We start from the raw sequence: 17,642 nt of genomic DNA, 5'->3' as shown, positions 1-17,642 counted from the left end.
CTTCATAGCTTTCATTTTATGTGTTCGATTATGTCGGTATCACTGTTGCTATCTAAGTACAATTTGGTGAAACAACATGATGTACATTAAAAAAAAAACAATCCAGAAAATTTATCTGACTTTTTGTATTATTTCTTTCCATTATAGTCTATGTTCTGTTATGTCCATAAACCAGACCTTATCATCTCCCTAGATAAGAAAAAAATCCAAAGAGGTTGCCATGTTGCTTCTGATCCTGTATCACGCAACGCAATAGCTATGAAGGGTTTTGCCATATGCTTTGATGGTTTGTTGGATTTACCTAACAAAAAAATAGAAAGTCCAATTCCTCTTTACTTTCCACTGGAAAATTGAACTGAGGTTAGGTGGGCTGCAATGGTTCTCTTGATCCTCATTTCCCCACTGGGCCTCTGTGGGAAGGAGAGAAAAGGATAAGTTTTTTTTTTAAAGAAGTCATATGTGCCATTAAATTGGTGATGGTGGTGGTAGGTTGAATGGCACCACTATACCAAAATCTGGTTAAACATCCAGATCTGGATTTGAAAGGATACTGGGCAAATCAGAGATTTCTTCCTCACAGAAGTCATATATCCCTGTTGAAATTAGTCAGAGACCACCTAAGGTCTGCTTCTGTTCCAGAATGGGAACAATAGGTTCCAATTTCCATCATGCTCCCTAAGGGCCTGGTATAAGTATTAATATCACAAAAACAGACTGTAATTTTCCTCATTATGAAACCTTAGATCCATCTGTTTGGCCAGTGAAAAGAAGACGGCCACAAGTTGACAATAAAACTATGCCAGTAATTAAAGACATATTGAATCAGAGAGGAGGGAGGCAAGGAAGTTATATCATAGCTTAATCAGTCCTTAAGAAATCCCTTGGTTTTTTTTCTTCAGAGACACAATTTAGATATTAAAAAGAATTATCTTAGTGATTTATTATAGTATTTCAGAATAAACTATGAGTAACATGTTTTTAATTTACTGGGATATGCAAGTTAAGTATGTGAAAACATAGCTTGGTTCAGGGTAGTAGGTCAGTTTGAAGCTGTCATTTACCATTAGTTTATGAGCTGTAATTATAGCTTAGCATGAAGTAAGGGGCAACTTGGGTTCATTAAAAAAGTCAGGATAATGACTGAAACTGCACAGTTGAAGCACTTTGCCGTTTTTTACATGTGTACCATTCAAAAAGGGATAGAGCTTTGATGATGATGATGATGATAACGATGATGATGATGATGATGATGATAACAATAACAATAACAATAACAATAATTGGGAGGGACCTTGGAGGTCTTCTAGTCCAGTCCCCTGCTCAGGCAGGAAACCCTATACCATTTCAGTTCTGCAACAATGCAACGCTTTGTTGTTGTTTTTTAAAAAACACCACAATAATGATTCTACAACAGACAACCTAGTATATTAAAATTCTTTAACAAATAAAACCCTTCTGACCTGGCACTGAAAAAGGAGATTGAATGGAGCCGGCCATACTGCCTTCAGGCGGGTGGGGTGGGTGGGTGTAGGTGGGGTGGGTGTGTGGATTTCAACACTGGGATATAAAAATACCCCTCCCCACCAAAGTATCTCCCCCCTTTTTGCAAATATGTCCTTCTCCAAATAATGGAATTCAGAAAGAGGTTAATCTGTATTGCTTTGAAAAATAGATTTTCTGCAACAGTGAACTTGTTCAGTCTGTGTTTTCACTTTGATACAAAAATAAAACCGCTGTCATCTTTTGACTTAAAATTGTATGGGTTGTGTACAGAGATGTCATTCTACTAGATCAGAGAACTGGAAAGTATAGAACCTAACATCCTTTTCTATGGGGCAGGGAAGGTTCAGGAAATAGCAGGAACTTAGCTTAACATCTATTCCTGCTTTATTGAGAAAAAGCATTATGAGTTATCAGATCAACTTTTACAATTTAATTTAATTGACTTAATTAAATACCAATTTAATTTAATTGGTATATGAAATCAGGAATCCTTGAATGGCTTCATTCTGCTTGTGAATGAATGAATATTATAACCTTTGGCCAATGAGTGAATGCATCAAACTTTACAGCTTCTGAATATGTAAGTTTAAGTTTGGAATATCTAATGATTGTTATGCTACACCAATATCTCTATTTTCTCAAAAGGTTCCTTCCCCCATATTTTCCTGTTACACATTTTTCTTGCCTGGTGGTCCATCTCCTCACATTTCAGTTTAAAAAACATGCTATAAAAAGTATCACCTAATAATGTCTTTCTTTGCGATTTAATTGAAACCTACTGGCAACCAACATAGCTCATGTATCAAAAGTGTGGCACGGGGATACTACGGCATACCAATCACTACTTACTCTACCACATTCTGGACCATTTTAAGCTTTTGAATGGTTTTCAAGGACAGCATCTTGAAATATTGAAATAGTCCACACATGAATTGTCCAAGGCATAGTTGGCCTCGTGAATGGGCAAAATTGACACACGGGATGAATTTGTTGAAAGGCCTTTGTGGCCACAGTTGCCACCTGCTCTTCAGGAAGGAACTAGCATCCAAGAAGACTTTCAAATTACACACCAGTCCTATCTGGGGAAGTATAGTCCTATTCTTAGCTAAAGTTGGAGAATTCCTGTACCTGTAAATCCATGCACTTACATCCCCAGTTTGCTAGGGTCAAACCTATTCTTCTCCATCCAGCTCCCAACAAACTCCAGGCACTGGAACAAGACCCTAACAGCATCACTTGACCAGCCTAAGGATGAGATACAGTTCAACTGATGATGGACCTTACTGATATAAGACTCCATCTTGAAGGATGATCTCACCAGTGGCTTCACACAGATATTAAACAGGAAGGGTGACAATGTTGAGCTTTGTGGCACCATGTAAATTGGAGCATCAGTGTCTGGTGAATATAATTGTCAACACTGCTAACATCGAATGTTCTTGCTTTGACAACAGATGGAAATGCAGCCATTTTTCTCTTTTGCTTTTAGAGTTAGTTGATGCTGGGAGGGGGGATGTGGATGAGAGTCCAGTTAGTCATAACAATAATAACTCAGCCATGGGAATCCAAGGTTATTGCGCCCAGAGCTGATAAAGATTTGGCAGGCTGGAGAGCTGGGGAGAAAGCCTGTGCTTCAAGCTAATTGGGGAATGTGATTCATGACTGTTAGTTGGGGGAGGGAATTGTGCATTGCTACTTTGTGCCCAGGAGAGGGGAATTCAGTTTTTGGCTTTAACTATGTAGTGCCAATACTTTGTTTCTCGAATAAAAGATTCTTTAAGATAAACTTTTGAAAAGTTTCATCTGTCGAAACCATGACAATAATTTTGTTTCCCACAGCTATACTCATGTGATAATTCTTGAGATTTAATTCTATTCTGTTTAAAAATTTGAAACGTTTTAGGCCTGGAGGTTGCTTCCTACAGGAAAATCTCACCAAAGAAATACTGGCTTCCCATCTGTGCTAAGCATACCAGGCCTACCATATATTTCTTTCTGCTTTGTTCCTAAAAAGCCCTTCTGGAGGGGAGAATCCCCATTGTATTAAATTCTTTCTTAGGCCATCGTTTCTCAACCTTGGCAACTTTAAGATGTGTGGACTTCATTTTCCAGAATTCCCAAGCCAGCATCTTAAAGTTGCTAAAGTTAAAAAACACAGTCTTAAACTAGGCATAAGGATGTCCCCATTACAGCATAGTCCCATATGTTTTTAGTAACAGGCAGCAGTATCTAGGTCAGAAAGAGATCTCCAAGTTGCCAAATGAGGTGAAAATTTGCCTTTTGGGAGACTCTCCCATCTATTGTGAGACAGCCAGAGCAGCAGCTGCAATGGTGTATTTATGTGAGGGAAAACCCCCTTTTGGGATGTAGCCAATGATTCCCAGTTAATTTTCAATCTGTTCAAACCAATGCTAAGTTAAAATTAGGGCATGGAAGAAAATCAGAATGTCTGCAAAAATCTCCATCATAGTAAAGCTGGCTTTCTTCCACCCAGAAATTTCTATTCCAAAATAACATGTCAATCCAAAGGACAAATGCTATAGTTTCATTTCTAGGGCTTCGTTCACACATCACAAATTATCAGGTAAGTTAGGAATCAAACAGACAAATTTGCATAATTTGCAAAATTTGATTAAGGTCACCTTAGTTTATTTTTATTCATTTTAAAATCTGCTTTTGATTTAATGTGCAAGCTGTCCTTCCTTTGCTATGCTACCTGAAATGGGTTATGGCTTCAGATTGAGTCAGAAGGACAGAGAAAGTCTGTTTCTCAAAAGAAAACCTTCAGTATATCCAACAGTATTGATGTCCATGAAGCAATTACATGTTGCATGTCTACTTGAGGGATAGATGTTGTTGAAGATAATGTAGGAATTACAGTTGTATCTGCAATCACATCAGATACAGTTTCTTTTTATACCTCAGTTCTCTTCAGCTGGTCAACATATCATCTCCAAATCTCATCAGGAGAAATCTTTATGTATAAGAAAGCTATAACATGTCTGTGGGATTCACAACTGCTTGAATGTTTTAAGCACACTTTTATAAGCTTTGTGTCATCAGTGTGACTGCAGTGCATGATACAATGTTCAAAAACTCACATATATTAGGTTGTGGTCCAATATCTAATCCAGTGTTTCCTAACCTTGTCAACTTTAAGATGCATGGACTTAAACTTTTAGAATTCTCCATCAAGCTCTGGCTAGGGAATTCTGGGCATTGAATCCATGCATCTTCAAGTTGCCAAGGTTAGGAAATTATTGTATGCTAATCTCTACAATAATACCTTGAGATTTACAGATGGATCCAGCCAAATATCCCTGGGTATCTGGACAGTTCTACAATGCTTGTTCAGTGGCTCTGTGGCAAAGTACTGAATTGTTATAACATTAAGATTCTTTATAATGATATAATACTTTATAGCTCTTTATGATAAGAAACACCTCAGAATTTTCCTCCGTTTCCTATAGTACTTAGACTTATACAGGTAGTCCTCGAGGTACGACCACAATTGAACCCAGAATTTATGTTGCTAAGAGAAGCATTTGTTAAAGTGAATGTATGACTTTTCTTGCCATAGTTGTTGAGTCATTGCATTTGTTAAGTTAGTAACATGGTTGTTAAGTGAATCTGGCTTCCCCAGAAGGTCGCAACCCTCACAAATATGAGCCACTTGCCAAGTATCCAAATTCTGATCATATGACCATGGGGATGCTGCAATGGTCATAAGTGTGAAAAACGGTCATAAGTCACTTTTTTCAGTGCCATTGTAACTTTGAACAGTCACTAAATGAACTGTTGTAAGTTGAGGTTTATGTGTATAGCACCCCATAGTGCTTTAAGTAAGTCTGGGCTAGATCTATTTTATTGGAATGCTTTCCTCCAGTGAGGTTAGCAAAACTGTCCTGGCTCTATAATAGTGGGTTAAAAGTAACTTTAAGGCAATCTCAGCCCTAGACAATTTTATTTTATAGCACAGGTGCATTGCTGCTGGCTCCAATCAACTTTTAAAATACTTGTGCCAGCTTCCTTCAATCCACTTCTGTTTCTATCTTTTTTTGCATATGATCTATGGTTATCGTAAGTTACAGTTGCAGGTATCACTTAGATTAGGGGTCTTCAAACTTGGCCCTTTTATGACTTGTGGACTTCAATGCCCAGAATTCCTCAGCCAGCATGCCTGGCTGAGGAATTCTGGGAGTTGAAGTCCACAAGTCATAAAAGGGCCAAGTTTGAAGACCCCTGACTTACAGTAGATAGTAATAATCTTTTTTCCAACATAGGAGCCATGGTGGTGCATGGTGGTTAGAATCCAGTATTGCAGGCTAATTCTGCTGACTGCCAGGGGTTCGATTCTTACCGGTTCAAGGTTGACTCAACTTTCCATCTTTCCAAGGTCAGTAAAATGAGGACCCAGATTGTTTGGGGCAATATATTGACTCTGTAAACCACTTAGAGAGGGCTGTAAAGCACTGTGAAGCAGTATATAAGTCTAAGTGCTATTGCTATAAGTTGCTTTAGTTTAAGTTACAAGTTGCATTTCTGTTTGCTTTAGTTTAGCATCTCCAAAATATTACTCAGATTTATAATGTGGTATAACTTATATAGCAGAATCAGTGTCCAATTGGATTGATATGGTTTTGCCATTCATGCATGGTAAAGGCATGAGCTGTATTGCTGCTCTTATTTGATTCTTTTTGCTATAGGCTTCCAGGTTATCTATCCTTGTTTAACTTTCATTATTAAGTTCTTTATCAATGGCACATGCAACTGCAGAACTTTTAAAGTAGTAGCTTAGCTCTTTATCTTTATCAAATACTTGGCTTTTTCTCTTATTACATTTTCTTTCTTTCTTTTAAATAATATTTTATTAGTTTTCTATATTTACAATTCATAGGTGCTTGGTAAACAACGTGTTGTCTGGGTCCATTTGTCTTACTTGGTAATACACATTAAATTCCTAATTTTTACCCTGTTTTTCCAGCCATTGATAAAATGCGTCCCATATTTGAAAATATTCTATAGAGATCTCTTATTACATTTTCTGTAGATTTCTCTTTTAAATCAATATTGAACCTGTGTCTGTGAATCTCTGCCACATGGTAGCCCTTTTCATTTTGACATTTTACTCTGTTTGTATACTATGGAAAACTTATTCCTATTTGCTTTTATTGCCAACTGCTGTCCTATGGTGTCTCTAGCAGCAGTTTCCACAGAGATAGCACTTTCAAATACTGTCTAAGAGCTTAATTTTTATGATGTTTTTGAAAGCTTCAACATTCCAGAGACAAGCTGATCTCTCAATGCATCACTTAGCCCTTTGCCAAATTCACAGTGCTGAGATAGCCTTTTAAATTTAGCTCACATGCTGCAAAAAAGTCTCTTGTTTTGTTTGTCCTTATAAAACTGTGAAATACTTTCATCCGTACTAAGTATGGTCACAAATGTTCCTGAATTATGGTTTCCAGAACTTCAAAACTGAATTGCGAGGGACTTTATATGGCTAAGATTTTCAAACAGCTGTCTTGTTTGCCTCCATTAATCCTCAACAGGCATCAATTTTCAGCAACTATTTAATTTCCTCAGAAAATTGTTCAAATCTCTTGGTAGATACTGTCCAGCCAGCCATATCATGATTAAGCATATTCAGATTCTCCTAAAGAATACTGATTGGGGAAGTCTGGGAGTTAAACTACTCACATCTTAAAGTTGCCATTTGAAAAACACTGCCCTAAGGCTAGCTGTCTTCTGTCTTCTTTTTCTCTTTTCCCTGCAATCACTTCAATTTTATTCTTCATTTTATGGCCTTTTCTTTCTATAAAGAGACAAAATACACCCTTGGAACTTATTATTTATTTTTTTTTTTACAATCCCTCTTCATTGTTTCTGTTGTGTCTTTTCCATTGATCAAACAAAAATTATTAAAGTCAGGAGTCGTTGCTTCTATTGTCTGCTTTATAGAAATATAGCAATAGCAATAGCACTTAGATTTATATACCGCTTCACAGCCCTCCCTAAGTGGTTTTACAGAGTCAGCATATTGCCCCTAACAATTGGGGGGTCCTCGTTTTACCAAACTTGGAAGGACGAAAAGCTGAGTCAACCTTGAGTCGGTTAGGATTGAAGGAATCAAACCCCTGGCAATGTGAGAAGTGAGTTAGCCTGCAATACTGCATGCTAACCACTGCACCACCAGGGCTCTAAGAAATACCGGTAACTTAAAAGTTGGCAAGAATTCCAATATGTTGGCAATCCAGAATATTATAACAACAGTATAAGACTGCAGGCGTATTCATAGATAGACCTTGACCCAGATTTTCCATTGCTAAGCAAGAGGGTTGTTAAATGAATCATGCCTGTTTTTACGCACTGTTTTGCTACTATTGTTAAGTAATCACTGCAGTTGTTAAGTGGCTTCCCCCATTGCCTTTGCTTGTCAGAAGCTGGCTGGGAAGGTGTCAAATGGCAGTCCCACAACCCTAGGACATTACAGCCATTGTAAATACATGGCAGTTGCCAAGCTCCTGCATTTTGATCATGTGACCATGGGGAAATGCTGTGATGGTTGTAGGTCACTTTTTTTTCAGTGCTGTTGTAACTTCACATGGTTGCTAAACAAATAGTTTTAGGTCAAGGACTACCTGTAATCAATCAATAATACCAATAACTAATATACAAAACACCTGTTATATAGGAGCAATTTAGAATGAATTGGATGGTTAGTTGAATTTGTACTGGCCCTTTTTTTTTTAATCAGGGTCAGTGGACAATAATGGAGTGTCTACTGCTGGGTTTTCTTCTGTGCTATAATGTGAAAAATTGCTTAGAACATCTGCATTAAAAATGTTTTCTTTACCAGATACATTAATGTATTGTTTGTGGATTTGGATACCTCAGTAAACTTACAAATCCAGTCCTTCCTTAAATATTTCTGTTGTTTATTTTCTTCCCATTTTGAAAGTAAGTGTTGCTTCTTTGCAGCATTCTATGGCCAGCCTTGGCTCAGGACTTCTGTGTTAGATTCCTGCTATTGGCAATAGGTTTGTAAAAAAAAAATTGTAATGCCAGATACATTTTTTTAAAAAGTATGTTTTGCAAGCATTCCTATTAAATATTACTTTGTGAGCAATTTTTTCCTTTCTCGGCTCTAAAGTCTAAATCCTAATGTTCTGTCCATTCTCCTTGTTGAGCTGCTGAGAATCACCTACCAAATCTCACCTTTTTTTGGTGGAACACAGCTGTACTTCCCCAACAGAAAGAGACAAAAAACATAGATCCTAGATGGAAAGCATTTCTGGAAATTCCTCACATCAAAGTAGTTTCTTACTTCTTCTTTTCCCTATTCTATATTAATTCTCTGGATGTGAAATCTATTTCAGCAAATGACGTACTTTCATAACAATCCTGAGACAGAACCAGCAGGAATAAGTAACCTGTATGCACGATGTCTATGGAGATTCTTTGTCATCCAGGTCATGGTTGTCCCAAAGGTGCTTTTTCAAGAGGCAACTGGATTTTCTTTGTTTTTGCTTGAAGATGTTTTGCTTCTCATCCAAGAAGCTTCTTCAGTTCTCAGTTCTTTAGTTCAGTTCAGTTCAGTTCTTCAGCTCCTCAGCACTTAATAATCAAAAGCAGATAAAAGTTCCACCTGGCCATTGTCAGTTTCCATTGGTTTCTCTCCCTTTTGCAAAGTCCACATGAGAGAACCAGTGGTGATACATTGCTGCATCCAAATACACTACCCAGCGAGAGGAAGAAGAGCAACAGAAGACTAACTAGTAGCCTGTAGAGCACAAAGTAGATAGAAGCTGGATGACCTAAGAAAGGAAAGGAAGCTCAGAATGGAGATGGTCTAGCACAGCGGTTCTCAACCTATGGGTCGTGACCCCATTTGGGGTCGATCGACCATTTCACGGGGGTCGCCAAGCAAGGCTGTCCGCCATTTTTTTCCCTTTTCCGGCGGGTGCCTTACCTCCCTTGGGCTGGGCCAGCTGGTGGTCGGCCTGCTTCATCTCTGCCGCTTGCCAGCTACGCCTCGGCTGGCGCAGGGGGCAGAACCACGCATGCGTGGTGCTCCCGGGCAGGGAAAGTCCTCGACTTACGACCGGTTGGGTAGTCCTCGACTTACGACCGGTTTAGTCCTCGACTTACGACTGGTTGGGTAGTCCTCGACTTACGACCGGTTTAGTCCTCGACTTACGACCGGTTGGGGGTTGCGGCATTAAAAAGGTTGAGAACCACTGGTCTAGCAAAAGGCTAGAGATGTGTGGGAGAAAGTCTGCAAGGCAGGGCCAGCCAAGAACAACAACAACAACAACAACAACAACAACTTTATTGTCACTTTGAATGTACACCAATCGGCGTACATCAAAATGAAATTTCATTGCATACAGCTCTCAAAGGTGAGAAACCATGCTAAGATAAAAGAAGGGGCTGGGGCCGGCAAAATGTCTTGCTAAGTGTGTGGGAATCAAGATTATTGGCCTGCCTCTGCCTCAGTAAAACTCACAAAGGCTTGGCATTGGCAATCCTTATCAGTTATGAGGACAGTATGCCTAAAGTGAATCCCATGCTTTTGCTCAAAAGACTAGTGTAACATGTCACATTGTGGCTGGTTATGTACTGTTGTTAGGGGTTTGATAGAAACACAACAAAAATCATTTGATAGGAAAAATCGAGAGATGGGAGAGCAAGTATTCTTCCTCCTCCAGAGTCAAATTTCAAAGGTCACATTAAGATGAGATATGCCAATTCTAATATAGATTTGGGCACAGGAAGAATAAAAACCTACTTTGTGAATATGTAAGCAAATGGGCCAAGGGAAACAGACTGGCACAAAGGAAGATAAACCTGGTGGAGCATGTATATCCCTGCTTCAGTTTAGAACATCTCTATCCAGATTTTCCTACCCAGATATCCTATTTGGATAACTTAAAGGATACCTTAAAGAAGGTTCAGTCTAAGCATGACTGGACCACCCCAGAGTAAATTATGTTTGCCCATTGTACTTGTGACCAAGACTAGTAGGGAGGCAACATTTTGTGTGGTTCTGAAGTTGAATCAGTTTATGCAGTGCCAAGAACTGATGACTCACTCACTGGATAACTAGGAGAGATGGGTACATGTCAACCCTGAGTCTAATGTAGGGCTATTGGCAGATCCCTTTGGAAATAACTTCAAGGAAAAAGAATGCCTTCAGTGTCCCACAGGGACTATTCTATTTTATATGGATGCTATTTGGATTTCATGGGGCTTTGCAATCTTCTGGAGTTTGATAAATTATATTCTCTCAGGCCAAGAAAATTTTTGTAAAGCCTACCTCAACCACTTTAATGACAGCAATTTGACCTAGAAGAAACATCTCTCCCACCTCAGAACTGCCATAACCAATTCTAGATAACCAGTGGCAAGTCTTTGACAACTGCTTACAACCAAAAAAGCAAGATTCTCACAGTGTCTTCCTTAACCAGATTAACTGAAAGTGAAAAGAGAACTAGGCTACAGAAATCTTGGTAAATTGATATGCTTTGAGAAGCCAATTGTATCTGGTTTGACCATTAATTTGGAAAAGTGCTGTCTTGTTCTCAATGAACCAAAATTTCTTGGCTATATAGGGAATGTGTGAGAAATTGGATTCTGTATTCTCACATAATCTGTTAGAAATCAGAGTCCCAATGGAAACAGATTATCTGGGACCCTGCTATTCAGGATTCAGATCTGTTTATGGGATGACAACAGCATTGGTTGCTCATTGGGACACGGATGGAGGAAGGTACACTGCCTCAAACATCTCAGCAGCTTTCAGTACCATTAACCACGCATCTTGTTAATTCAGCTTCTAGGGCTGGGATTTGCACTCTTTTGCAATATTTCCTCTCCTACCAAAGTGGTTTTAGCTTATAGTTATAGAGGAACAGTACAGGAGGCCTTGGCTATTCCAGTGAGAGGTACTTTAGGGCTCAGTGGTTTCCCCCATGCTATTTAACATCCATAAAAAGCTGGAGGTCATCTGTTGTTTTGGGATGAGGTGCAGTCAGTTATACATTATCAATCTGGGGCAAGCCAAAGATACTGTGAAAAACTTGCACTGGTATCTTAATAGCGCAAGATTGAACTGCTATATGCTGGTCCTGATAGTTATTCTGGACAGGGTCATGCTTCCCTTGAAGAAGCTCCTGCACTACTCTTCCTGGGATTAAGCAACAGGGAGAGTGTGTGGTCAACATGGTCTTTGCTCATCTTTGGCCGGAACAAAAGTTATGATGTCACCTGTATTGGAATCCTCTGGCATTTGTAAATCATGCTTTACTCATGATTTGACTGGGTTACTGTAATGTCCACAACAGGGAACAGCCTTTGGAAAAATTACAACTGGTGAGATGGATCCCACAATGGCTCAGTTCCACCACTGCAGGCTAACACCTCTCTTGAACTCATGCACAAGTTACCAATAGGCTTCTAGACTCAATTCAAATAATGATCTATATTAGTGTTTCTCAACCTTGGCAACTTTAAGAGGATTGGACGTCATCTCCCAGAATTCTCCAGCCAGCATTGCTTTAAGGTGCATGGATTCAACTCCCAGAATCTCCAACCAGCAGGCTTTAAGATGTCTGGACTTCACCTCCCAGAATTCCTTAGCCAGCATGCTGGAATTCTGGGAGTTGAAGTCCACACATCTTAAAGTAGCCAAGGTTGAGAAACACTGCTCTACATAATCTTATATGGCAGAGGATCTGGTTACATTGAACCCTGCCTTGCCAAAATTGAATTTGTCTGTCAAGGGAAGCATCTCAAAAAGATCTGTTAAGAGTCTCCGCCCCCTTAATGTGAAATCATAGTTCTTTTAGAAAACATTTGTTTTGTACATTTCATCTTTGTAATAAGCATGTTGTCAAACTAGCATTGTCCTGTGTCCCATCTGAGTCTGTACCATTCCTGAATCCATGGCAGTCCCACAGGGGAATCAGGGCTTGCAGGCAGAACATCTACTCTGTATGTAGAAAACACAACTTCAGTTTTTGGCAAGTTCTGATGAAAAGGACCAGTAGCAGCTAACGGGAAGGACCTTTTATTGTTGGAGAGTTGGCTACTCAGCTGGATGTACTGCAGGATGAGCAAAACTTTCCATACATCATATAAAAACTGGAATTATGCAGTTGCGTGGTCCTCATCTTGCCAAGAGGTTATGGTCCAAGAAGTTGTCAGGATGCTAGTTGTATTCACAATGAATATTACAAAATAGAAAACTTATCACATCCATTACCATTGTTTTTGCCTTACAGGTCCAGGCAGCAAGAAGAAAGCTTCAGGACCCTGTGGCCATCTAGGATCCTTGACTGCTCTCAGATATGCTGTGGTTGGTCTCTACTTGTTGGTGTTCCTGATCTTTGTGGGATTTTTTATCCTAGCAGGTAAGAATCAGACCTATATTGGAGCATCTGCCTCTACAAAAAGTTCCAAAACTTTTTGCAGAGTAGGAGTCACTTGTCTTCTCACTCCCATCTAGCAAACAGACTGGTATTGGCTAATAAGAGGGCATTTAAGTTGCACTTGGTTTAGCATATAGGAAATCGGAGAAATGGTTGCTGATTCAAATAAATTGTGTAAAAACTGGGTATTTATTGTTAATTTTTTTATGCTGCCCCTCTCCCCTATAAGATGAATCTGGGTGATTTACAAGTATTAAAAATATAATTAAAATATTAAAATATTAAAACTACACCGATTATAATTTTAAAGCGACACTGAAACCAGAACCAAGATATCACAGGAGGGGGTTGAGATCTTATCCTGTCAGCTACCTCCAGAGGTGAGAAACCCCTTTGGAGCTCCAGGCCAGTTTTAATACCCTTCCAGAAGCCAAAAGCATGGGAGCAGTTATCACCGCTGGTCGTAGAGTGTTCCACAGGGATGGAACCACAGTGGAAAAGGCTCTTCTCTTTGCACCCGGCTGCTGGAGTTTCTTAGCAGACCGGATCCGTAGCAGGCCTCTTCCACTGGAATGAGTGGGATGAGCTAGTCCCATTGGGGAGAGATGGCTTCTCAGATACTCTGGACCCATGCCGTGTAGGATTTTAAAGGTAAGAACCAACAGCTTGAATTGGATCTGAAAGCAAACCTGTAAACAATGCAGCTCATGCAGTAGCAGTGTTATATATGCAGTCCTAGGCGCTCCCAGGACTGTGCACACTCCTGCATTCTGCACCACTACAGCTTCTGAATAGTCTTCAAGAGTAGTCCCATGTAGGGCTCATTGCAGTAATCCAGCTGAGAGATGACTGGGGCATGAGTGACCATGCACAGGGCCTCAAGGTCCAGATAAGGGGGCAACTGGGGCACCTGAGGTTGCGCAAAGGCTCTCCTAGCCAAGATTGCCAGCTGCTCTTTGAGCAGGAGTTGTGAGTCCAAGAGGACTCCCATGTTGTGCACTGGATCTGTCTGGGGTAGTGCAACCCCATCCACAGTTAATGATGATAAGCAACCAGATCCTGAGGTCCCATGCATCCACAGCCATTCTGTCTTGCTTGGGTTCAGTTGAATTATTCTGTTATAATGTCTCTGCATTTTTAGATCTTCTTTGGGGATATGATGTTGGGTTGATATGATGAGTTTTTTTAAGGAGAAAAACATGCCCTTCAATCTTTCACAGGAACAATTTCATTATAAAATAATAGTCATGTTCTCATCCCAAGAATCACTGCCTAGTTCTCCACATCTATTCTGTACTCATGTTTAATATTTTCTCTATGTCGCCATGCTTTATTTTAGAAGCCAAGAATATATCTGGTCTTTATATTTATTATATATGTCAAAGGAATCATTGTTTGATACTAATAACTCATAAGCAGTACATAAAACAATATGTGGTTATGCAGGGCATGAGACTTTAAAATCTATATACAGATAAACTTGTCCATTGGGAGGGGACATAGCTCATATGGAACATGCTCATGTGCCTCCTACATAAATGCTCAATAATTGGCTCTTTTGTTTGGTTTCTTCCCTTCCCCCTTAACATAATAATTATATTTGTTTTCATAATTGTATTTTGAAATCCATATTTGCTCAAGTCCAATCAATAAATATATTTCCCTTCCCCATTTGAAAGAATTACAGAAGTAGAAATTAAGAGAAAGACCTTCTCTGCTTGCAGTTCGGAGAGGTCACTGAGGCAAAATGGGCAGCCTAGGATCATGTGACACAGTATAATCCAGGGTTTGCTCAGTCATGGCTAAACCATAAACCATAGTTTCCAAATCACAAGATCAATATTCACGCATTGCTCTGGGTCAAAAAGAAACAAATCACCTTATGACCTGGTCTTAGCTTCTTACGAAAAGAGGAATCTCGACAAGATTCCTTGAAAGAAAGCTACATTCTGACAAATAACAAAATCAAACCATCCTGCAAACTTTTTCAATAGTGGATCTTAAGCTCTTTGACCCAATTATCCCTTTTCCTGATCTCAGATCTCCAATCTCCCCCAAATTCTATTTTTGGTAGTGGCACTGGCAATGATAGATCAAGTGGATCCTCAGAAACAATTACACATTATTCTATTATCTCCAGTTTAAGAACCACTGGCTTAAAAGCTTTCCGTTACAATAACTGGAAAAAATTAGGATCAAATAGGCACTGAATCAAAGACGTAAGGACAGAAAATAAGGTATGTTGTTTCCAAATATTACAGTCTGCTTCTACAGTATCAGGTCCACTTAATCACCATCCTTGTCTCCATACATTGAAACATTTCTGCTCTCTTTTTTTCTTTTCTTGTCACTGCCAAAGAGGATTTGGAGTAGAGGTACAGATAGATAAAGACGTAAAGAAATAGCTCAGTGATTATCATTTAGACTGGCAAGGATGTCTCAGTTCCAATCCTCAGGCAATAAACTGAGTGAGATTTGTGGATGACCACAAACCAGTCCCAGGAGATTTGACACTCCATCTTTGATTTGTGGATTGGGAAGCTGCCACTATAACACATTTATAGAATATCTGGGAAGATGTAAGTCAAATTTATATATTTCTGCTAAGAATATGGGCCCTAGCACCAAAACCTCTGGGAATCTAAATATTGCATGATGACCCATTGGAAGAATCAACTTGCAGTTTCATTTGTTTATTTCCCTTTTCCTGAAATCTTATTCCAAAATGCTGTTAAGGACATAGAGACATCTGTTGTTGCCACTGTGGCATTGGAGCATTAATAGTCAACATTTTGACAAGTACATCATAGTAAAGCCCAAACAGAATTCAGAGCACATATTGTGCGCATTTAATATAAGCTTCCTCTTTCATCTTAGAATAGTTTGCCTCAACCCTACCATATCAAGAACAGTCATCAGCACAGTGTGAAGGGAAAGAGTGTTGCTGGCCAAGCTGTATGCCAAAGCAGACCCTTAGATCAAGAATTGGCATCTATAGGCATGTGCTGAAGCCAATGCACTAGCAAGATTCATGGATGATTGCAGCACAGTAGCTGACACTTGACATTAAATCTGACAATGAAAAGTTTGATATTTTAACACACTATATTGGGTTACTGATTTCCCCAACAGTGTCTGTCCTGCTCTTTCCTTCCTGCCAATATTAGCCACGGATCTTCTGCCACCCCAGAAGCTGCCCAGTTATGTGAATAAAATTAATAAACAGGATCAGAGAGACAGCAGCCAACAGATCATGAGGATATAGAGAAGCAACCATCTATGAATAAATTCCTCCATGCTAAATCATGGTTTGTTTACTGAATAAGTCATGTGAAGCCATATGTCATGGTTCACAAATGAAAATACTAGGTCCATATAATATGCTATGCCATCAAGTTTCTTGGACAAAACTGAATTGATGTGCACCACAGAGTGCAATGGATCTCAGTCCTATTTCATACTAGCTAAAGACACCATTTTCTGGCCCAGATAAACCATCTGTTCACAACACTGTTCCTTTCATCTCTGCTTTTGCTTCAAGGTTCTTGACTTTCATTCAAGTCAGGTCCAGCCTGTCACCTGCTGTGCTGGGGTTACAGCTCACAGTATTCCCTACCAGGTTGGAGGATGCTAAGCAGGGCAGATTGATTCAGGCTGTTTTGACTCCAGCAACTCTTAGTCGATGTAACAGAAATGAAGGTGATAAATATCCCTGGGTGTCATTTCCTCTATGGTTTGGCAATGAAATGCTCAGGCAGGACTGGGACCAAGGTAGTTGCTTATTTTCTCTCCCATCTTTGCAGGCCAGCTAAGCATTATTGGATGGCCATATTGTGGCCAGGTTTCTTGGGCTCCCTTTTCATTTGAAGGATTGGTCTCAGGTGTTTGCTTTCTCTTATGGAAACCCACCGCTTGCCTTCCTGCATTCTGCCACATTATACAACCCGCTTATTTTTCCTTATTATTCTCTATTGCACAGGTGTCAAACTCACCGTGTCATGTGATGTGTCATGATGTATCGTGCCTTTTTTAGCATTGCCGAGCTGGGGTGGGCGAGGCCTCCATATGATGCAGCTGGCCCGCAGGCTAGCAGTTTGACACCCCTGCTCTATTGTGAAACTTCATTTGAAATATCATTGCATTGATTTGCCTTATCCATGAAAACTCTTGGTATTTTTGAGGAACAGTGCTGAGCTGAAAGACAAGCTGGCACCATCTTCCAGCCAGACTGGCAACCAAACCTTATTTCAGTCCTGGCAATTTTGTTCTATAAAATCTGAAAATGGCAGGACAGATTAAGGCATACACCGTTCTTTTTTCTGATACCTTCCAGTTATTGCCTGTTCTTTACCATTTGCTATCTCAGGCAGGTTCCACACTCTGCCTAACAGTAGGACCGACTCTAATTCAATACATGTGCCTTCTTAAAAATTCATCTAGTTGCCCTTGCTTTTGACACGGAGAAAGTGACCTAGGAAGGCCTGCTGACTTAGATGGACTTACGTTTAAAGAGGGAGAAAGATTTGCTATCTTCTACTTCTATCGTATATTCCTTCTCCGAAAGTGAGAGTCCCACCACTTTCTTGGCAATCATGTAGGGCAGGGGTGTCAAACTGCCGGCCCACGGGCTGGACGCGTCACGTGGAAGCCGCGCCTACCCCATTGCCAGCAATGGCAAAACCGTCCCGATACATTGTGTGACATCAC

At 39.8% G+C, this 17,642-nt stretch overlaps 1 protein-coding gene across 1 annotated transcript in view; it reads left to right on the top strand.

The window, feature by feature from the left end:
- Positions 1–17,642, top strand: part of LOC107293976 (scavenger receptor class A member 5) — a 63,113-nt gene that overhangs the window by 10,350 nt on the left and 35,121 nt on the right. Inside the window, exon 3 of the mRNA XM_015823169.1 lies at positions 12,789–12,917. Coding sequence (XP_015678655.1) covers positions 12,789–12,917 — 129 coding nt within the window. The remainder of the gene's footprint in view (positions 1–12,788; positions 12,918–17,642) is intronic.

This window comes from Protobothrops mucrosquamatus, unplaced genomic scaffold (genome assembly GCF_001527695.2).
Source record: "Protobothrops mucrosquamatus isolate PMUCROS unplaced genomic scaffold, P.Mucros_1.0 scaffold1786, whole genome shotgun sequence".
Classification (NCBI taxonomy): Eukaryota; Metazoa; Chordata; class Lepidosauria; order Squamata; family Viperidae; genus Protobothrops; species Protobothrops mucrosquamatus.
This window is presented reverse-complemented; position numbering and strand designations above follow the sequence as displayed.